This window comes from Chiloscyllium plagiosum, chromosome 21 (genome assembly GCF_004010195.1).
Source record: "Chiloscyllium plagiosum isolate BGI_BamShark_2017 chromosome 21, ASM401019v2, whole genome shotgun sequence".
Lineage (NCBI taxonomy): Eukaryota > Metazoa > Chordata > Chondrichthyes > Orectolobiformes > Hemiscylliidae > Chiloscyllium > Chiloscyllium plagiosum.
In genome coordinates this window covers 19,886,921-19,910,478 of record NC_057730.1, presented here as the reverse complement: position 1 = coordinate 19,910,478, position 23,558 = coordinate 19,886,921, and the positions used below count along the sequence as shown (strand labels likewise).

Sequence of the window (23,558 nt, the reverse complement as noted above, 5' to 3'; positions counted from 1 at the left end):
ATTGACCCATCTCAGCTGCTTATTGGTGTGCAAGGAAGAAAAATGGGTATAAAAATCATCCTGATAAAGAAGCTGATGCAATGTTTGCAAGAAGAAAGGTCATTTCCATGCTGTTTTGTTGTAGCCAAGAAGTTTGCACAGGACTAGCCAAAAGAGAAGTTCACAAAATATGGCAAGACAATAGGCAATAGGTGCAGGAGTAGGCCATTCTGTCCTTCGAGCCTGCACCACCATTCAATATGATCATGGCTGATCATCCTTAATCAGTATCCTGTTCCTGACTTATCTCCGTAACCCTTGATTCCACTACCCTTGAGAGCTCTATCAACTCTTTCTTAAATGAATCCAGAGACTGGGCCTCCACTGCCCTCTGGGGCAAAGCATTTCACACAGCCACCACTCTCTGGCTGAAGAAGTTTCTCCTCATCTCTGTCCTAAATGGTCTACCCCATATTTTTAAGCTGTGTCCTCTGGTTCGGCACTCACCCATCAGCGGAAACATGTTTCCTACCTCCAGAGTGTCCAATCCTTTAATAATCTTATATGTCTCAATCAGATCCCCCCTCAGTCTTCTAAACTCAAGGGTATACAAGCCCAGTCGCTCCAGTCTTTCAGCATAAGGTAGTCCTACCATTCCGGGAATTGACCTCGTGAACCTACGCTGCACTCCCTTAATAGCCAGAATGTCTTTCCTCAAATTTGGAGACCAGAACTGCACACAATACTCTGGGTGAGGTCTCACCAGGGCCCTGTACAGCTGCAGAAGAACCTCTTTGCTTCTATACTCAATCCCTCTTGTTATGAAGGCCAGCATGCTATTAGCCTTCTTCACTACCTGCTGTACCTGCATGCTTACCTTCATTGACTGATGTACAAGAATATCATTAACATATATTGTAAAAAGCTGTGGTCCCAGCACGGATCCCTGCGGTACCCCACTGGTCACTGCTTGCCATTCCGCCATGGGGCCGTTTATCACTACTCTTTGTTTCCTGTCAGCCAACCAACTTTCAATCCAAGTTAGTACTTTGCACCCTAAGTTTGCTCACTAACCTCCTATGTGGGACTTTATCAAAAGCTTTCTGAAAGTCCAGGTACACTACATCTACTGGATAACCCTCGTGCATCTTCAGAGTTACATCCTCAAGAAGTTCCAGAAGATTAGTCAAGCATGATTTCCCCTTCATAAAGCCATGCTGACTCTGACCTATCCTGTTACTACTATCCAGATGTGTCGTAATTTCATCCTTTATAATAGACTCCAGCATCTTTCCCACCACTGAGGTCAGACTAACTGGTCTATAATTTCCTGCTTTCTCTCTCCCACCTTTCTTAAAAAGTGGTACAACATTAGCCACCCTCCAATCCGCAGGAACTGATCCCAAATCTGTTGAACACTGGAAAATAATCACCAACGCATCCACGATTTCTCGAGCCACCTCCTTCAGTACCCTGGGATGTAGACCATCAGACCCCGGGGTCTTATTAACCTTCAGACCTAACAGTCTCTCCAACACCAATTCCTGGCAAATATAAATTCCCTTCAGTTCAGGTCCTTCAGCCACTGTTACCTCAGGGAGATAGCTGGTGCCTTCCCCAGTGAACACAGATCTGAAGTACCAATTCAATTCTTCTGCCATTTCTTTGTTCCCCATAATATATTCCCCTGTTTCTGTCTTCAAGGGCCCAATTTTAGTCTTAACCATTTTTTTTGCGTTTCACATACCTAAAAAAGCTTTTACTATCCTCCTTTATATTTTTGGCCAGTTTACCTTTGTAGCTCATTTTTTCTCTGCGTATTTCCTTCTTAGTAGTCCTCTGTTGTTCTTTAAAAGCTTCCCAGTCCTCCGTTTTCCCACTTATCTTTGCTATGTTATACTTTTTCTTTTTTAACTTTATATGTTTCTTAACTTCCCTCGTCAGCCAGGGCCACCCATGCCTCCTCCTAGGATCTTTCTTCCTTTTTGGAATGAACTGATCCTGCATCTTCTGCATTATACACGGAAATATCTGCCATTGTTTCTCCACTGTCTTCCTGCTAAGGTATTGCACCATTGAACTTTGGCCAGCTCCTCCCTCATAGCTCTATAGTTCCCTTTATTCAACTGAAATATTGTCACTTCCGATTGTACCCTCTCCCTTTCAAATTGCAGATTGAAGCTTATTGTATTATGGTCACTACTTCCCATTGGCTCCTTCACTTCGAGGTCCCTGATCAATTCTGGTTCATTGCACAATACCAAATCCAGAATTGCCTTCTCCCTGGTAGGCTCCAGCACCAGCTGTTCTAAGAATCCATCTTGGAGGCACTCCACAAAGTCTCTTTCTTGAGGTCCAATACCATCCTGATTCTCCCAGTTTACCTGCATGTTGAAATCCCCCATAACAACTGTAGTAACATCTTTGCAACAGGCCAATTTCAGCTCCTGATTCAACTTACGTCCGACATCCAGACGATGTAGATAACTCCCAAGAATTTCTCAGCTCTATCCATACTGACTCTACATCCCCTGATTCTAGGTCCCCCCCGTGCAAGGGACTGAATATCATCCCTGACCAACATGGCCACCCCACCCCCTCTGCCGGTCAGTCTGTCCTTACGATAGCACGTGTAGCCTTGAATATTCATTTCCCAGGCCCTGTCCACTTGAAGCCACGTCTCAGTTATCCCCACTATATCGTATCTGCCAATTTCCAAGAGCATGAAATAGAAGGGGAGGGCTGAAGGGCCTGTTCTATACTGTACTGTTCTATATAATCATATGGAGATGCTTTTCCTTGGAAAGATACTGGAATCAAGCAGAAACTACTGGAATGTTGACATCCTAGTAGAGGGAAATAAGATGAGCTTTAAGTTTGAAACAGGGATAATATTTTTGGCTTTTTTAAAATTCATTTTCATGAGATGTGGGCATTGCTGGCTGGCCAGCATTTATTGCCTGTACCTAGTTGCCCTTGAGAAAGTGGTGATGAGCTGCCATTTTGAACCACTGCAGTCCATCTGCTGTGGGTTGACCCACAATGCCATTAGGGAGCAAATTTCAGAATTTTGACCCAGTGAAAGTGAAGGAACAGTGATATATTTCTAAGTCAGGATGGTGAGTGGTTTAGAGGGGAATTTGAAGGTGGTGGTGTTCCCATACATCTGCTGCTCCTGTCCGAGATGCAAGTGGTTATGGGTTTGGAAGGTGCTGTCTGAACTTCTGCAGTGCATACTGTAGGTAGTATATGCTGCTGCAGCTGAGCATCAGTGATGGAGGGAGTGGATGATTGTGGATGCAATTCTAATCAAACTGGCTGCTTTGTCCTGGATGATGTCAAGTTTCTTAAGTGTTGTTGGGGCTGCATGCATCCAGGCAAGAGGGGAGTATTCAATCACACTCCTGACTTGTGCCTTGTAGATAGAAGTGAAAATGAGGACTGTAGATGCTAGAGATCAGAATCAAGGTTAGAGTGCTGCTGGAAAAGCACAGCAGGTCAGGCAGCATCTGAGGAGCAGGAAAATCGATGTTTCGGGCAAAAGTCCTCCATTTCTGTTTTTCAGCGGCAGCAGCAACTCGAAGGGCGGCATGCAAGAAGTCCTGTTTGATGGCTTCATCAGGTTGACACCTCATTTTTAGGTTTGCCTCGTGCTGCTCCTGGCATTCCCTCCTGCACTCTCCATTGAATCAGGCTTAATCCTCTGACTTGATGGTAATGGTTGAGTAAGGGATATGCTGGGCCATGAGGTTGCAGATTGCGCTGGAGTAAAAATCTGCTGCTGTTGATGCCCACAGCACCTTATGGATGCCAGTCTTGAGTTGCTAGATCTGTTTGAAGTCTGTCCCATTTAACATGGTGATAGTGCCAAACAACACAAATGAGGGTTATTCTCAATGTGAAGGCAGGATTACTGCAGTGGTCACGCTTACTGATTCTATCAGATGTATCTGAAGCTGGCAGATTGGTAAGGATGAGGTCAAGTATGTTTTTCCCTCTTGTTGGTTATTTCACCACCCACTGCAGACCCAGACTAGCAGCTATATTCTTTAGAACCCAACCAGCTTGATCAGTAGTACTGCTGCTGAGGCACTCTTCATGGTGGACATTGAAATCCCCCACCCAGAGTACATTTAATGCTCAATGCTTCCTCTAAGTGTTGTTCAACATGGAGGAGTACTGATTCATTAGCTGAAAGAGGATAGTACATGGTAATCAGCAGGTGGTTTCCTTGCCTATGTTAACCTGAAGCCACGAGACTTAATGGGGTCCATAGTCAATGTTGAGGACTCCCAGAGCAACTCTTCCCAACTACATATTACTGTGCCGCCACCTCTGCTGGGTCTGTCCTGCCGGTGAGACAGGACAAATCCTGGGATTGATGGTGGTATCTGAGACATTATCTATAAGGTATGAATCGGTAACTATGACTATGTCAGGCTGTTGTTTGACTAGTCTGTGAGACAGGTCTCCCAATTTTGGCACTAGTCCCCAGATGTTAGTGAGGAGGACTTTGCAAGGTTGACAGGGCTGTTTCTGCTGCCTAGGTCAATGCCTGGTGATCCGTTTCATTTCTTTGAGACTTTATAGCACCCTATCTGCTTTCCGCAAAGACCATTTCCTCTGCGACTTCCTGTTCAGGTCCACGCCTCCCATCAATCCATCCTCCCCTCCTGGCACCTTCCCCTACCACTGCAGGAATTGCAAAACCTGCGTCCACACCTTCTCTTCCCCCTCCCCACCCTCCGTCCAAGGCCCCCAAGGAGCCTTGCACACCCATCAAAGTTTCACCTGCACTTCCACACGTCATTTATTGTATCCGTTGCTCCCGATGCGGTCTCCTCTACACTAGGGAGACCGAACGCCTTCTCCCAGAGTGCTTCAGGGAACATCTCTGGGACACCCGCACCAATCAACCCCACTGTCCCGTGGCTGAACGTTTCAACTCCCCTTCCCACTCTGCCAAGGACATGCAGGTCCTGGGCTTCCATCGGCACTCCCTTACTACTGGATTCCATTCCTGATGAACGGCTTTTGCCTGAAACATCGATTTTCCTGCTCCTCGGATGCTGCGCTTTTCCTGCACCACTTCAGTTAGCCCTTTAACCTACCTTTCAAATCTATCCCATTATCCCTTGATTCCCTTAGAGATTGATAGATTTTTGGGTGCTCTGTCATAAGTTGCTGTCATTGAGCATATTTATGAGTGAAGAACTGCAACCACCTCGTAGTCCTAACTCACCACTCTCATTTTGAAACCGTGACAATGTGTTCTCAATTTCCCAAGAAGAGGAAAAACATAATCTGGTCAACTTTCAAACTCTTGTTTAAAGTAAGAAAAGGTGCAAGTCTGAACTCTTTCATATTTTGTTTTTTGCTGGAACATCTGGGCTTCCGAAGGTAGGTTCACTGCCACAAAACCTTCAGTCAAAGGTACTGATATCATGTGGGGAAGGATGGCTACTCGATGTCTTCAAAAAAGTCCAAATATAAAACACAGAGCTGCGGATGCTGGAGAAACTCAGCAGATCTTGGAGCATCTGTGCAGAGAAAGCAGAGTTAATATTTCAATTCCAATGACCTTGTATCAGAGTAGTCCGTCATAACCTGATAACTTAGCTTGTGCTATCAGTTAATATTTACAAATACACCTGCGTTAACAACATTTGGGTAGAACGGCATATTTTTGTGTCTCAAGCTTGCATCAAACATAGCGCTAATTTATGGATAAGTGAATACATCAGCTTCCCTTCCCCAGACAGGGCAGGGCTCTATCGGAGGGGCGGGGCTGTGGGAGGGGGCGTGGTTTTGCCTGAGTAGCCTTGTCAGAGCGCGCTGGATGCGAAGGGGCGCGGCTTAGCCCTCGAGGGCCTCGTGAGGTGTTGGAAACGATGACGTTGCCACGTATCCCATGATGCGGAGCGCAGCTGGCCACGTCCCCGGGCCACGTCGCCGCCGCCGCCATTTTGAGGGGGACGGCCGGCGGAGGGAGGAGCTTTTCCAGCTCAGCCGTCGGACGGGCTCCTCTTCGGACTCTTTTTCTGTCTCCTATACACACACGCTGTCTCTCTCGGCTAACTCATCATGAATATCTTTCGGCTGGCCGGCGATTTCTCGCATTTAATGGCAATCATCATCCTGCTGCTGAAGATATGGAAGACTCGGTCGTGCGCTGGTAGGTTCCGGATCCCACTTTTCGGTTGCTATGGGGGAAGGAGGAGGTGGGTCGTCAGGCCCCACGACCGTAGAAGGAGGTGTGAGGGTGCTATTTATTATTTCAAATTGGATAAAATGTCATTTTGATATTTACCTTAATTACTCTTTTGCTAACAAGTTGCACCATGTGGAAGTGAGTTTGTGTTAATCAGATCACATTTACGTGATGCCAATAAGCTCCTAAAGATGCATGATGGCAATAATCTCTCATTCCAGTGGTTTATTCTTAATACTTGCTGACATGTAGAAAGCGTGTGGGTGGTCTGGAGTGCGGTGACCAGCGTAACCTAGCCACCCGGCCTTGCCCTGGGCTGTTAGTGGAAACCGGCCCCCTCTTCCTGCTGTTGCGGTGGCCTGGGTAGAACAACAAAACTGCTTATGGAGTCCGGTTACCTGACAAAGAACAGGGGTCAGTGAACTTCCTCCGCCCCCACCCCCCCAAAAAAAAAGACGCGCGCAAAAGTCACCACTGCTGTACTACATTGCACCCGTTCCATTTCTGCAGCTGGAGCTCTGATTTAAAAAAAAAATCACTGAAGAATTGCAATTGTATTTTTGTTGGCAAGGTGTAATAGCTTTGCAAGCACTTCATTCGAAGTTAGTTTCTGTTCGCAAGTTTGCTTTTTCGTTCTAATTTTCTGGCATGCCTAGAAGATTCAAACCATTGGTTTGTGTTTACATGACGAGTTAACTGTCAAAGTTCATCGATTGCTCAAAAGGCTTTTGTACTGTTTCATCCTATGTTTCATTTCTGCTCTCTTTCCATTGTGTGGCCCTCAGTTTGCCTGTCCTGCTCTGACGTGGCAGCCCGTTGTAGGTGTGGTGAGGGAAGGAGCTGCCTTCTCGCACTCTATAAAAGAGAAAATGTGTGCAAATCGAATGTACGTTTTTAACTTCATGTTGGTCAATGTTTAGCATCCATGTCTTTGTGTTGTTTCAGGCATTGTGCCCTGAGAATTAAAAACTGCACGACATTTTGTGAATCCTAATCTTTGTGCTCCCCTTTTGATTGGCACTTGTAACGCATGCGTATAACTTACATCCGATTCGCTAATATTCAAGATGTTTAGGTTTAAAAATGGAGAGACTGTTCAGCTTTCTGCTGCACCATTTAGCTGGATGTTTTGGTTGACTTGAAAGAGTACAATTGAATGCGAGTAAAACTGGAGTTTAACTAAATATGCAACTACAAAATATTAAGTTTCTTGCTTATTTAACTATGAAGAGCTGACCAATAAAGTACTATATTAGTTGGCAGGATTATCTGCAGGTAAATGAATAAAATCTCTGCCCTCGGTGACAGACTATTCTATCTATTCAGGTTTCATCAATGAGCTAGGCTATACCATCAGACATGAGACTTGCGTAAATCCGGAAATGATTGAGTGTACTACATATAATGGTTTTTTTTCACAATCCATTCATTGCTGAACAAACTTATGCTGGGGTCAGCTGGACCCTGAAGGGCCCCTGCCTACACTCTCTACTTCACTTTGCAACCTCCCTAATCCTGAATATGTGGAAGTTGATGTGACTTTAAAATCCTAAAAGTCTTGTAGCTTGTCTACATCAGTGTTTTTTATAATCCATTGCTTTGTAGTTTCTGCACTTGTTACTTTGCTTGCTTGATTCCAGTACAGTGCATCTACCTTGTTTGTCATTCATGTTTAATTTGTGCCTGTGTGTGAAGAACTTGGGCAAAAAGACATGTAAGCTCTCCTCTCTGAGAATTTCTAAAGAAGATATTGGAGTCTGATATATTTCTGAGTCTGCAACTGCACATCAAAATAAAACCAATATAATTTGAACACACTTTTAGCTCTAACTTTTGCAGTGCCAGCTAACACATTTATTCAGAGTATGGAGAATATTAACATGCTATTTTGAGGAAAGGATGAAAAGATTAGCCTGTTTGTTTTTGATAATATTGTAAAACTGTCTTAATGCCTTAACAACAAATTAAATAACTTGAATGATATGCTTTTAAGCAGGCTGTCCTTTGGTTACCTCAATGTTGTTTTCTGAGAGAATCTAATGTTTCTGAGCACATTAAGGTTAGGGATTGCAACTCTGACAACCACTGTCTATTTAAAACAGAGCCAATTGCAGATTGAAGTACTTTACCTTTTCATAAAACAAATCCTTAGACGTGTTAAATATATTGAATATTTGCAGTTTTGGAATGTATTTGTTTATCTGCAAAAATGTCAGACAATCGCCATTTACTACCTCTGTGACCCCTTTTTAAACGAAACAGCTCTCAATTGATGTGCCTCTTAAATTAAGCAAATAAGGGATTTGCTTGGGAAAGAATATCCTGTCTAATTGAATAGAAAAGTTTACAGCTCTTCCCTACAGTGCGTTATGTCCTTATTATTCATTCATGGGATGAGGGTGTGGCTGGTCAGGCCAGCATTTCTTGCCCATTCCTAATTGCCCGCTGGCAGTTTAGAGTCAACCACATTGCAGTGGGTCTGGAGTCACATGTAAACCAGACCATATAAGGATGGCAGATTCTCTAATTACAGTAGTAATTAAGGGATTGAAAAGAGAAAAGAAAAGGCTGTTGGTGAACCGGGTAGGTTTTTGTTTAATAATTGACAATTAATTCATCATTAGATTCTTAAGCCCAGTTTTTTTTAATTGAATTCAAATTCCACCATCTGCCATGGTGGGAATTTGAACCAAGGCACCCAGAACACTGTCTGCCTCTCTGGATGAACAGTCCAGCAATAATATCAATAGGCCATTGTCTCTCGTAAAGTTCATGAACTCTAAATTTATAACTTGAAGTTTAGATTTTGAAAATTTTTCATTTGTTTTTGTTTTAAAACTGGCTCTGAAAATTTAAAACAGCTGTCTTGTTCCTAAACACACTACTTAGAATTTAAGAGACATTGTTGGGTTTAGCTGCAATTAAGTGAGTCCGGTATTAAATTATTTTATTTGCTAAATTGTGTACTTATATATTAGCTGGCAAAAAAAAAGTTTTAAATATGCCATATTGCTTTGTAGGTTAGTGCACTTATTCCAAGTTCTTTTGGGCCACAGAATGACCAGTGTGAACTATGGGCCCCTTCAAATGTACCCTCAGTTCATGTGATTCTCCTAACTGCTTGACTTCCTTTTTTCCTCAGTCATCATTAACCTACTTGAGCTTTTATTTTAAGCATTTTTCTCTCTGACAACTATAGTCAATGGCCATCGATTCCACAGTAGGCAAATGTAATTGCAATGTATATTTTTGCTCAGATAAATTAATCTGACAATCTGGTTCATACTTTGGGCCTCTATAGTATTGACAGTTGCTACATCATGTGCAATTGTTTTATTAGAAAAATTACATTAATTGTACATCAAATTGTTTAAGTTATATCTGTCAAATCATCTTTAAAAGTCCTTGCTCTAGTAACTAATTTCTTGTCAAGAAATTCAAGTTAAGCAAGACTCATCAAATTCCACGTATGCTCTTTGGGAAGAGGGTGGGGTAGCTTCTTGTTACATAAAGTTCATAGGTACAGATAAATTGTAGCATCCAATCAATGAAGCTTGGGTATTTACCTCCACTTCTAAAATGAGTTTCAGATTTCTAGGGGTATGTTTGAGTACCATCTTCAGTGTTGCTGTGGAGCACTTTTGGACCCAACTTTGCAATTCGCAATACCTTGTCACAGGTTGAAGCTGCGGATCCGAAACGATAGTTGATACTGTTTTCGTTGGTATGGATTCCAAAAGGCAAAGTTCAGCAGGGTTTGAAAGGGAATTATTGTTCCCCAATTGATTTGCTGAATATTTTTGAGACATTTTCCAAGCTAGTTTATGTAATAGCATCAATGAATTGTATACTAGTAATGTAATTTGCCCTGTATTATTTTGTATCAACAATTGTGAAGTTGCTGTAACAAATTTATAAGGAGTATTTATAATGTTAGTGGTTTGGAGTAAATTGTGGGTGTGCTTTGCTACTTTGGACTGCTGTTTGGATTGTCTCGTTTCTGGCAACTCTGCAGAATATGGATCAATGAGAATATAAAGTGCACTCACTTGTGACCCACCTTTTTAATAAGCGTTTCTAGTTCACCTTGTCATAGCTGTGGATAGCAGTTTTCTGTTTATAAGTGATATCTGTTACCGCGATAGTTAAAATCTGAGTTGGAAGATTTGTGGTTCCAGCCCCAAAGCATGCAACCTAAGTTGATTCAAAATAATGCTAGGGGAGTGATATATTTTTGGATGCCATCTTTTGGATGGAATGTTGAGGCCCTGACTGTCGTCAAGGGTAGATCTAAAAGATTCTACGATAATGTTTTAAGGAGGACCTAGAGAATTGTCTGTGTCCTGATCAATATTCACCCCTGTCCAGCATCATTTCAAAAATTATCTTGCTGGAGTTGAAATGATTTTGGATACTTAGAGGGTGAAATTCATCGTAGAACTGCTTGTTTCCACCTTGCTTTCTTTTTTGTCTTTTGTGGATTAGTATAAATCAGTTCCTGTGATTGCTTAATGTAAGAGTTAGATATAATAGCTGATCAAACAGGCAGCTTAATTGCTTGTCATTTCCCTCGTGAATACAGTTGCAGTTTTTCTGTAACTGTATTCAGGTTTTTAAATAAGAAACCTGTGAAATTGAAGTGCTGAGAGAATACTTCTCATGAGAAAGGAAATCCTTAAAGCTTGTTCCAGTTCAAACAGTATGTGCAGCTGAAAGGGATGGTAAAATTACCTAAAACAAAAGGATAACTGCTAGCTTCTAGGACTTCCTGTACACTGGATATAATTGTGCAGGGATACAAAACTTATTTGCATTTGATGCCTGACAGTACCATGAAATCAGAGCAACACATGCCCTTGTTATGAAAAGGATTTGAAATTGATTAGAGGAGAAGTATATTGGGGAGGAAAAGTCATGAATACAATAAAGGATACTAACTACTTGTAATTATCCTTGTTAAGTAGCTTGGGTTCTGGTTGTTGTTTAAATTTTGGGCATGTATTGCTGATTATTAATCCAACACCTTATAGCTTCTGCATTCTCTACTATCCTAAATCAATATTCTCTATATTTAGCATTAACTGTACACCCCCAATTTTATAATCCAGTTACTGTAGATTTTTTTTTCATTCAGCAACTGTTGAAGAAAGTAAGGAAGCTGTATTGTAAATCCTTTGGGGAAAGTCACAAAATGTAACTTTGTCGGGACTGGTTTTGCTTTTCATGTCTGGGATTAGTTATCTTAATGCCATTATGTACCAAAGGAGTTGAGATGTCTGCTCCAGCTCTGGAAGCTAGCCAGATGAGTTTCCATCCTCCTACATTGATTGCAGATTAACACTATAGCCAGAGAACACGCCTGGCCCAACATTTATAGAAATATAGGACCAGGAGGTGCCAGTTGTGATTCTCAAAGCAAATGTTTTCATTACTTTGTCCCTCTCCTTTAAAATCAGATTAGTTTTGTATGTGGAGGAAAAAATGAGGACTGCAGATGCTGGAGATCAGAGTGAAGAGTATGGTGCTGGAAAAGCACAGCAGATCAGGCAGCGTCTGAGGAGCAGGAGAATTTATGTTGCCCTCGGACGCTGCCTGATCTGCTGTGCTTTTCCAGCGCCACAATTAGTTTCATATGTCTATATATTCTGTATCAGATCTACTTAAAATTTGATTAAATTTACGCTGCAGAAAGGTATATAACACGTGATAGTTGTTTGGTTTTATGAAATGACAGTTTTGTGTTTCGTTACTGTTGCTTTCAATCATACGGGTTTCCTTATTCAGGTGCTGAGGACTATATTTGCAGTTAAAAAGAAACATGCAGAATACATCCTTTTTGGAGCAAACGTTCTTTTAAATGTTTAAACCACCTGGGAGGTCGTAAATATGCTCGCTGTATACTTTTATTGATAATTTTCCAGATAGGTGACAGGTTTCTTGGTGCTGACTTTTTTCAAAAAGGCTGTACGTCTATTTGAATTATTTTTATGTATTGCTTGAATGCTTTTATTTAAAACATATTGTGCTGTCATTAATGCATGTATGGGACTTTAAGTATTTTTGTCTCATCAAAAAAAAAATCCAGTGTACTTCCAAACTGGGCTGTTACTGCAAAGAGCTGATTTCAATGGTGCAACTTAGCAATGCTTAATGAGCTACACTTCTCAAAGACTTGGGTTATATTTAAATTTCCTGATGTTTTACTCATCAATATTTGCCAAAACTAGCTTAAAAACAGACCTAAATGCTCTTCAGCATAGACACCTAAATGCTCTTGAATTCTATTTGGTTTTCTTAGCATCACACAGTTCCACTAAATGATGGAGTGTGAGTTTGATTTAAAAAAAAATTTGTTTTCAGAGGACTATGAAAGTGGTCCTTCAACAGTATGTAAGAGCTAGACAGGCCAACATGCTAAAGGCAATTGCTTTACCAAATAGACAATGGAGACAGGATTTAGAGTGGTGCTGGAAAAGCACAGTAGGTCAGGCAGCATCCGAGGAGCAGGAAAAGCAACGTTTTCTGCTTCTCGGATGCTGTCTGATCTGCTGTGCTTTTCCAGCACCACTCTAATCTAAACACTGATCTCCAGCATCTGCAGTCCTCAATCTTTAACAGGAAAACATTACTCAGTCTAGAATGGAGCTGTTTAGATGTCTAGCCTCTGTGGGTGTGATGCTTTTTCAGTTGAACTGAATTGCATGTATTCTGTTTACTTTAGCCAGGTTTCAGGAATTGGATTGATTTCCAGGTTAGATATTTGAATGTTAAGGACAAATTGAAATTTGCTGTGATTCCTCTGCTCAGCTTTGTCTCCTCCCTGTGCATGAAATCCCATCACAAAGCAAGACGTCTTAAAAACAGCTGATATCTGGAATTATTTCATGATAAGGATGAGCATAGCTGGCAGGACTGGCATTTATTGTCTGTACTTCTTGTTAGCAAGATGTACTATATTTGGGAGGAGGGAATGTGAGGAAGTCAAGAGGCAGTGGAGTTGAATGTTGAAAACTTTACCTGTATTAATGTCCATGTCATCTTGAGCTATGATTGAATGGGTTGAGGATGTTTGAAGTTCAGAATGCTTTTTTTTATATAGGCTGCAGCTGGAAATAAAAACAAGCCAAGTTTAATTTGTGCTGTTGACCCTGATAGGCATGTTAAGTTTTGAAGTGATTGTACAATGCAAATTACTCCAGTATCATTGCACTGAGAGTTTATGAAAGCAGTTTTATTGACCCTTTGGCTAGAGCCAGATAAATGCTAAATTATTTTTGAGATGCTCAATGAAGGAAAATAAACTTGTATTTCTGCTACTGAGAGGTCTGAGTGTGTGTACATCTTAATCCTCTTGGGCTAAATATTCCAGTTTGGTGCAACATTCCATTCAGCTTGCAGTCTGTTTGCTTCTGTCAACTAATTTTGGAAGTTCAATTATTGTAAACTGACATTGTAGTCCTATGGGTTGCCAAGCAATGCTGATATCATTAAATGTAAACAAAAACAGCAATTACTGGAAAATCTCAGCAGGTCAGGCAGCATCTGTGGAGAGAAATCAGTTAATGTTCCAGGTCCAGTGACCCTCCTTCAGAATGGGATCATTAAAGTTTTGGTAGCAGTATCTGTTAGTATCTTGGTATTTGCATAGCAAACTAGTGATGACAGTTTCACAGCTTAGTTTATCTAGGCCATTGTGAAATTGAATCAAATTAGAAGCTATATAAAAAATGTTCTTCCCATTAAATATTGATGACCCAGTATTTAGTCAGAGTCAAATCTGGAAATGATTCTCAACAGTGAGAAGATGTTCCTTATCCTAATTTAGTTTTTACTTTGGCTAACCTGAGAAACTACTTGTTGTTCTTTGTGGAGGAGCTGGTGTTTGGACTGGGGCGGACAAAGTTAAAAATCACACAGCACCAGGTTATAGTCCAACAGGCTTATTTGGAAACATTAGCTTTCGGAGCGCTGCTCCTCCTTTGGGTGGTTGTGAAGCAAGACAATAAGACACAGAATTTATAGTAATTTTAATATCTAAGTATCTGTATCTCTAAATCTCTTGTTCTTTGAATTGCATTCAGAGTTAGAGAATGATTTATTTTTATGTCCAAGATTTGCCAAAGTCTTTAATCTCTGTTCCTGGCTTAATGCCAATCAATGCCATATGCATGCAGTAGGCATATTTTGATTTTCGTATGCACATAACCTATTCCAATGCTGTCATACATCTTTATGTAGATGGCTATAAAGAGACCACTATCTTCCATGAACTTGGCTGTGTAGTGTTTTCAACCTACTTAGTGCAGGACAGCACTGTTGGATGACAGTACATCTTTGATGTTTTAATGTTTTGGATAATCCTATGATCAATTTCAAAATAAGATTTATATCGGGTTGACCTTCTCATTTTGGGGGAACCCTCACCCCTGCCCAGTCATGTCATTATTTCACAAAAGGGATCAGATTAAATTCAGTTTTGGAAAATTAAATGTGATTTCCCCTGAGAAAATTCTAGTAAGGTGCTACTACATAAATGTAAGTGGAAAATGAAAGGGATTTTGGTCCAATAGAAGCAATCATACCAAAGCTCAATAGCAGTGAGCAATGTAAATTAGATCTTGGAATATATGAAAATGTTGGTGTTGAGCTAAAATAATGTGGAAATCTTGCCATCCAAAGGCATTTGGGATGCTTTATGCAGTCTAATTGGCCCCAGTACAAAGTATAATATCATCAAACTGATTTTAGATTTCCCAATGATGCAAATTTGAGATTCTTGCACAATCCTTAGTATTTAGCGTATGCATTTAATTTATTTCAGGTTAAAAATAGGAAAAATTGTTAGTTCAAACTGTTATTGCATTTTTGCATTGGTTGATTTTTGTTCCTCCTTTAGGTATCTCTGGGAAGAGTCAGGTTCTGTTTGCATTGGTCTTTCTCACTCGATACCTGGATTTGTTCACTATTTTCATTTCTCTGTACAACAGTTCCATGAAGGTAAGTCTCAGACAGTGGAATGAATACTATTTCAAACGTTTATTTCTAAGTGCAGGATGTTTAGGATTACCTCTTTTGCGGTGTTGTGCATTGGAACACTTGCCATGAAGTAACAGACACCTTTGTCCATCCTCACCATTCCAAAGTTTGTAAGTACTGGCCATGTCCAAGTTTGCATATTTGAACTCAGCACACAATTTCTGTCTCTCCTATGCGTGTTCTAAGCAAAATGTTTGAAATTTTGCATTTGATGTTTTGAATATTGTTTTGTTCAGTTTATGTCCTAGACTGGCTATATTGAAAACATCTTAGATCATGGTTTTAACTTTTGTATGTCTCCTGCGTTCTTCAAAGATTCCATAGTTTTTAATCTGGAGATACTGCATGAGACAAGCTTGGAAATTGGTGACCTGATTGATAAACGTTTAACAAAAATGTATTGAAGTCCAGTGTATTGAATGAACTATGATATTGCTGCAAGCGCAGTTGTATTGAATCTGGTTGTCTGTCAGCATGGCCTTTCCAAAGCAGGGGGAAAAATAATAGGTCTCCTGGAGTTTCTGGGTGCTTACGTAAACTTTCAGAATTGCTGAGGATTGCTTGGATCAAGAGTTTTATTACTGTTAATAATTGACCCTTTTTTCAAAAAAAAAAAGGTTATCTACATTTCTTGCTCAGTTGCCACGGTGTACTTGACCTACTTCAAGTTTAAGGCCACCTATGATGGAAACCACGATACGTTCCGTGCTGAATTTCTGGTTGTTCCTGTGGGCGGATTGTCGTTCCTTGTCAATCATGACTTCTCTCCGATGGAGGTAAACGTCTAAATTGTTTTTGGTGATTTCAAGGTGTTTCCAAAAGTATTAACTTCTGTTTTTCACCCAGGTTTAAGTACAAGCTGTTTGTAGTTTTATTTTTCTGTTTTCTTTTCCAATTGTCTCCATCTATCTGTCCCAGCTGAGGGCATAGATTCGAGATTCTGCCAGGGTATCTTCTTGGACTGGACACGATGTGTAATAGCAGCAAAAATAAACTGTTTTTGGTTATTGTACTCATTGGTAATCTCTGACTGTTTTGCATCTCCTATTATGGTAGCAGCCTGTAGTGTAGTGTAGAAAAACTAACATTGCTCTAAATGTCCTCCTTTCTTGAGTAACCACTTAATAGCTAGTCCGCGTATGATTTTTAAATCTTGTTGTTCCGTCATAATGTTTGATCAGCAAGTGAAATATGGTGCAGGCTTATAGAAAGCATGAACAGTAGGACACCTTTGGGAAGGAATGTAACTATGTACTTGCTCAATCTTGTCTGACTCTTCAGTCTCAAATTAACATTATTGACTGTTGACTGTCCTGTGAATTGACCTAACAAACCGCTCAACTGCAAAAAAAAACACTTAAGCTTTATGGGTAACCAGGGATCTGTAATTAATACCAATGTTGCAGCAACACCAGCCTGAAGGAACCAATTTGGCATTAAAGTTTACTTTTTGTTGTCAGCTCAAAGCCTATTTGCTTTTGAGAAATTTCCTGCCACTGCCATCTTTTAATACATTTATTTTTATACATTATTACTTAAAGTCTTTTGTTAGCTGCTGTTCATTTGCCCTCCACTGGTGAATTACATTTGGGATAGTGAGATTAATAATAATTTGGATGGCAATGGGGTGCAGTGAGGGATTTAGATGGGAAGAGGCTTATCACAGTTTTATGGAATTTTTGTTTTGAAGGATGGAACATTTGGATCAGAACTGTAAGTAAACTTAGAGTTGTCTATGTTTTTAATATCAGAATGTTGTGTTCTATTGGGATGTCTAGCAGCACTAGCATTTAATACCCATCCCTATTTGATATTGAAAAGTGATAGTGAGCTATGTTCTTGAACTTTGTCAGTGTACCCAGGGAGTGCTATTAGGGAGGGAGTACCAGGATATTGTACCGGTGATGGGATTGCAGTTATTTTAAAGGTGCAATGACTCCTCACTTGCAGGGGAGCTGGAGGTTTGTATTGGCCCAGGCACCTACTGCTCTGGTCCTAGGTAATAAAGGTTACAATTTTGAAAAGTGTTGTAGAAGGAGTTTTGGTGAGTTGCCCCGTGGGATTACATAAGTCAGCGCTGTTGGATGACAAAAATCTATGTCTTTGTATGGGTACAAGCGGCATGGAAATTGTAGCTTAAAGTTTCAAAAAACCTCTCTTCTAGATCCTGTGGACATTCTCTATTTACCTGGAGTCAGTTGCAATTCTCCCCCAGCTCTTCATGATCAGCAAGACAGGTGAAGCAGAGACCATCACGACTCATTATCTCTTCTTTCTCGGCTTGTATCGTGCCCTGTACCTTATCAACTGGATCTGGCGTTATTACTTTGAGGGTTTCTTTGACCTCATTGCTATTGTCGCTGGCTTGGTTCAGACTATTCTCTACTGCGACTTCTTCTATTTGTATGTCACAAAAGGTGAGGAATAGAATATTTGCATTTTTCCATTCTCCATGTTTCATACAATATACTGTTTAGGAACCAAGTGCTTGTATTTAAGGTGGTGGAAAAAGTGTCGCAAACTTTCTTGATTGAAACCAAAGTGTGCAATTTTGAATCCACTCTGTCCCCAAGCTATCCAACTGCTAGTAAGCACCCTTAATAATCATTCACAGATATCTGTAAAATGTAGTCTTGACCCATCAATGATTATTATGGATGAAAACATTTTGTCAGATAAGTCATATACAAATTTGATACATGAAAGCTTCATTAACACTTGCCGAACCATTTTAACCAGAGCACAGGCAGTTGAATATGTGAGGTGGTATGTGAAAAGAGGAGTAACCTAATTTAATATTTTAGCAAATGTATACTGTTTGTTAGCCCTAGAGTATTTGGGCTATGATTTTATGCTCTCTTAATATTGCATGTTGTAGCATGAACATGAAATTTGGGTAGAAATATTGGTTCAGGAAATGAAAAATGATAAGCCCAAAGATGATCAGAAGCTGATTCAAGTCTGACCGTAGGACCTGAGTGGTTAACCTGGGCTGATATTCCCATACAACAAAGAGGAAGTCATTCCTGGTCAGAGGTGGGTCTTTCAAATAATCACAGGCTGATTTAGGATGGTTGAGATCACATTAGATAATGGAAAGCCATGACCACTGGTCCTCACTCAGCCAACATCGTCATCAAAATGCAATTACCTGGTTATGTTAGTGTGATTTGCAATACAGTTTTAGTTGCATTTGCTTGTGTGATACATTGAGTACTCAGAGCAGTATGCTTTGTTAAACTTTGTATTTCAGACAGAAGTAGCTGGGGAATTGGAATGCACATGATGTGCAGAAAAGCCGCAGTTAGTCAGATTGTCATAAAACCACCTCTACTTCACTAATGTCCTTGAGGAAGAAGATCTAATATTTGCCTAGTCTGAACTATGATTTCAGGCTTGCAGCTACACAACTGGTTCTTAACTGCCCTCGTAAATGATCCAATGAGCAGGGCTGATGCAACTACTAGACAGTCACTAATGCGAGGAAGAAGCTAATTCAAATGGGCCATTGGGCCAAGGATTAATGATGGAGTTTAATTTAGATAAATATGAGATGCTGTATTTTGCAAAGGCAAATCAGGGCAGGACTTATGCACTTATTGATAAAGTCCTAGGGAGTGTTGCTGAACAGCAAGACCATGGAGTGAGGGTTCATAGTTCTTTGAAAGTGGAGTTGCAGTTAGATAAGATAGTGAAGAAGGCATTTGGTATACCTTCCTTTATTGGTCAGAGTATTGAATATCTGAGTTGGGAGGTAATGTTGCAGCTGTATCAGACATTGGTTAGGCCACTTTTGAAATACTTTGTTCAATTCTGGTCTCCCTGCTGTAGGCAGTACATTGTGAAACTTGAAAGGGTACAGAAAAGATATACAAGGATATTGTCAGGGTAGGAGGGTTTGAGCTGTAGGGAGAGACTGAATAGGCAAGGGCTGTTTTCCCTGGAGCATCAGAGGCTGAGGGGTGACCCTTAGCAAGTTTTAGAAAATCATGAGGGGCATGGATAGGGTAAATAGATGTGGTCTTTTCCCTGGGATAGGGGAGTACAGATCTGGAGGGCATAGGTTTAGGGTGAGAGGGGAAAGATATAAAAGGGACCTAAGGGGTGACTTCATGCAAAGGGTAGCGTGTATGTGTCTGGATTTGAGCTATCAGAGGAAGTGGTAGATGCTGCATCTGAATGAGTATTGTATATGAATAGGAAAGGTTTAGAGGGATATAGGCAAGTTGGTGGCAAATGATCTAAATTGACTTAGGATATCTGGTTGGCATGGACGAGTTGGACCGAAGGGTCTGTTTCCGTGCTGTACATCTCTATGACTCTAATTCGTTAAACTATGTTAGTAAACTGGCTGTAATATGGGAATGAAAGATTTAGATCTACTGGTATGCCTATGTCCATACATTATGATTTTCCATGTATTACCATAGTCTTTCCCAACTTGTCATTGAATCATTATATTTTCTGAAATTTCAAATTTATATAACCCATCATCTATTCCCAGGTTGCAAACCAGTAGATAATAAATACCTTAATCATTGCAACAGTGATATAAATTGTGCAAATTGAAAAGATCTAAACATTTGGCCAGGAACAAGTAGCATTGTATCTGATGAACTGGAGACAAAGCTATTAATTTCTTCTAGTAAGTATGCTTTGAAAATTGCAGTAATGGGAATGTACAATGAATAGCATCATTTTTCATGTAAAATAAATCTAAAGGTTTGTCTAGAGCACCTAATACTCTTGCTCTGGTCCTATTCCCGAAACGGCACACTAGCCCCTTCAGAGTGGCAATAAATTATGATCTTGCTAATAATACCAATGTCTCTCATGAATAAATAAAAAGTTATTCCACATTGAAGTAATTGATGGTGAAGCAGTTTGACATGAAGGTTGAGTCAAGGATTTGTCATGGACTTGACAAACCCCCTCAAAATATGTTAAACAGCCTAACATTTTATTTTTGGGAGGTTGTATTCCAGGTGCATTTCGATTGCTCAAACTGATCTACTTTAAGCAAAACACACTTTATTTTCACACTACAGTTCAGACAAAATATAAACAAGAATTGGCTTAACTGTAACTCTATAAAAATGCTGAACAAAGTAATGTGTGTTAACAACTAATTAACTATTCCAGTATAGTAGCATCCCATAAACACGCCTTGGCAAAGGCAAATTCAGTAAAATAGATTCTCTCGTGCAATTCTAGCAACAGGAAGAGAACCCCAGCTTTTAGGGGGAGGAGGAATAAGCACTTCAACTTCCAGTTTCAAGATCCTAGGAACTGCAGAAAGCTAAAACCTGGTTCTGTGGGAGCTTGACTCACCATTCAGGCGGCTTCTGTTGTTCTAATGTCTTATTTTTTTAAAAAAACACAAGCTGTTTACTTTATTGGCTTTGAGCAGACTGCTCTTCATATCTGTCTCAACTTTTTTTCTTACATCTCTTAAACCATAATAACACTTTTTTTAAAACAGATGTGTCTGTAAAAGAAACGTTATTGCCTTATAACTTTTCTCTCAATTTTTATTCTTTTAGTTCTCAAAGGAAAGAAGCTGAGTTTACCAGCTTAAGTGCCAAAGATCATCTACGTTTCTGTCGTTGGTTGCATCCAGGCAGAGGAAGCAGAAAACTTACCAAGAACGTAAGATGCCTGAGACAGAGAGCAAGGGGACACACTTAAGAATTGCATTTAAATGTCAACAGCTGTTCTGTAGTCTGATGGACCACAAACATCAGTTTTCTGTTTTACGCATCTTGCCTTTTTTATTACAGTGTAAAAATATATTTTCTACAAAAGGAATATATACTGAAAGGATGAATTACTTGCAGTGGTTTAAAATAAAATTTACGAGCATAAATTGGAAATACTGAATGTGTTTCCCTTTTAGCTGTTTACAAGGATTAAGTGCAAATTGTTTAAATAAAATTTGAAAATGACCAGTTCAATTGCTTAAACATAGTATCTGATGTGCAAAACTGGTATGTGATTTTTCAACCACTTGCTGTATTTATTTGAATTTGCCAAATTGTTTTGAAGAATTCATTCTTTCCACGGCCCCCCATAAACACTAGAATTTCTTGAAGCTAATATAATTAAATATGCCTTGTTGTCTGGCTGACAAGGTTTCCTTTATTCAATCAGTGGTTAAGCCACCTTCAGATGGAATGCATGTATTCTGTCCTTTGGCATATGTTCTTGTGAACATAGAACATGACGAATAAAGATTACAGAAACCTTACTAGATGTGCATATTACTGACTGAAAAGTGATTTGGACCTTTTAACATTAGATATTCAAGGGACCATGAGACTGAGTTTAATCTTTGGGATTTTGTTGAACAAATCACTTTTAGAATTGTTGGTCTTCGCTACCACTCTTTTGAAAACATTGGGAGGTTTATCTTGGTTTTTTTTTACACACTAAGCTGTTGCATGATATCTTGTGATACTGCCCCAAATAAACATTTTATGGAAAATGCTTCTGCGTGTTGTATTCTCGTATGTCACTATACACTTAATTTAACTTACACATAACTTTCAGAAATATCTTGCTATGAAAGCTGTGATTTCCAAGTCCCACACTTGTTTTGTGAGGAAGCTGCAAGATCTGGAGAGTCCAACTATTTATTGATGTGTGGTCCTAACTGTCTACAATTCCACACTCAAACTTATCTCCTCATAGCAAAGTCTTAAATACTGTTATTTCTAGTATGTTTATTGATTTATTAATCTAAAGACTTTGGATCTGTAAGATTCCGAGATCCTAATTTGAAAACATGAATTTGATCTTTGATCATAATCTTGCTTCATTTTCTTGTCCTATTTCCTACATGTTAATTTTAGGATTTGATTTGCAGTGTCCATTTTTGGGGGACGACTAATCTAGGCCAATTATTTTATTAGTCCAACTGGAGGAATAAGAGGTCATTTTTATAGGTTTTCAAGTGCTGCCAGTTTTTGTCTAAATGTGATCTAAGCATTAAGTGAAACAGCATCTTTTTATAACCCCTTTTTATGAAGTAATTGTTTTGATGCTTCAAAGATATTCTCGAACAAAATGCCTCTGAGCTAGAAGGCTGGTTCAAGTCTCAACTGCTTCAGAGGCATTTCATAACATGCCTGCATAGACTTTTTTAAAAATTTCAAATGACATCCAGCTACAAGATACTGGGTGCATTTAGTCAAAAGCTTGGTCTGAGGTAGGTTTTATGAAATGGCTTAAAAGATTGAAGAGAGACCAAGTCATTGGGAGGGAACTAGATGGTCTTGGCAGCTCAAAAACATGACTGTCAATGGGAACAGCATAAATCTTGAAGGGTTGGGGATCTGAGAGGAGCTAGGCTGAATTTTAAAATCAAGGTGTTGTTTGCCCAAGAGTTGTTCAACTCCATCCTGGATGATGGGTTATAGTATAAAGAAAAGCTGAACAAGTTAGAACTGTATCCAGTGTAATTTAGAAGAAAGATGATCTTTTGAAACACGAGATCCTGTGTCTGCATAAGGCAGTTAACAAGATGTTTCCTCTTGTAGTGAAGATTAAAACTAAGCGAATAAAACATAACTGCGCTAAAGACACAAAATAAAAACTGAAATTACTGGATAAACCCAGGTTGGACAGCATCTTTGGAAAGAAAGCAGGGTTAACATTTGAGTCTAGTGACCCTTCAGAACCCTTCTTGAGTTCCCGAGGGTCTCCCTTTTAGGACAAATTAGAATAAATTGTTCCTAGGTTGTTAGACTCTGGAATTTTGCAAAAAGTCATGGAGGTATGGTTTTTAATCAATCTCGGACAGTAAATTTGGATTTTTAACAGACAAGGGAGTCTAGGGTTATGGAGTATATATAAGAAAGTGAAACTCAGACCATAACCAGGTAAGCTGTGATTTTATTAATAGTGAAGTAGACTCTGAGCTAAATTGCCTAGTCCTGCTCCCATGTACTAATTGAGAGATAATGTAAGCCATCAAGCACAGGGTGGTGATAAATGAGATCTTATGATGAGCAGGTATGATATTCAGACAGGCAGCAGAGTTTTGTTTCAACCTTCATGCAACAGCTTGTGCATTTGTTTAGGTAGTTCTCAATGTAAGTAAGTTGGCTTTACCGTATTTGTATAGTAAATTATTGCTGGATTGGAGGAGTTTTGATTTGTGAATTGCCAAAAATAACTTAAACATGAAATTACCTGGTCCATACTACAGATAAAACAAATGCAGCAAAGGTAAGCTGGGCATTGTTTTGCTCATATAGCAAAATTTCTTTGTGAAAGAATGTGATGTGGTTTGTTGATAGGAAAATCTTTTATTAAAGATGCTTTTTGTGAT

The 23,558-nt window shown here is 39.8% G+C and overlaps 1 protein-coding gene across 1 annotated transcript; it reads left to right on the top strand.

The window, feature by feature from the left end:
• The first annotated feature begins 5,930 nt into the window (after positions 1 to 5,930).
• Positions 5,931 to 21,712, top strand: kdelr2b (KDEL endoplasmic reticulum protein retention receptor 2b). The gene is made up of 5 exons (XM_043711394.1): positions 5,931 to 6,154; positions 15,087 to 15,187; positions 15,844 to 16,002; positions 17,391 to 17,643; positions 20,770 to 21,712. Exons 1-5 carry the CDS (start codon positions 6,064 to 6,066, stop codon positions 20,802 to 20,804), a joined length of 639 nt encoding a protein of 212 aa, XP_043567329.1. The 5' UTR covers positions 5,931 to 6,063; the 3' UTR covers positions 20,805 to 21,712.
• The last annotated feature ends 1,846 nt before the right edge of the window (positions 21,713 to 23,558 follow it).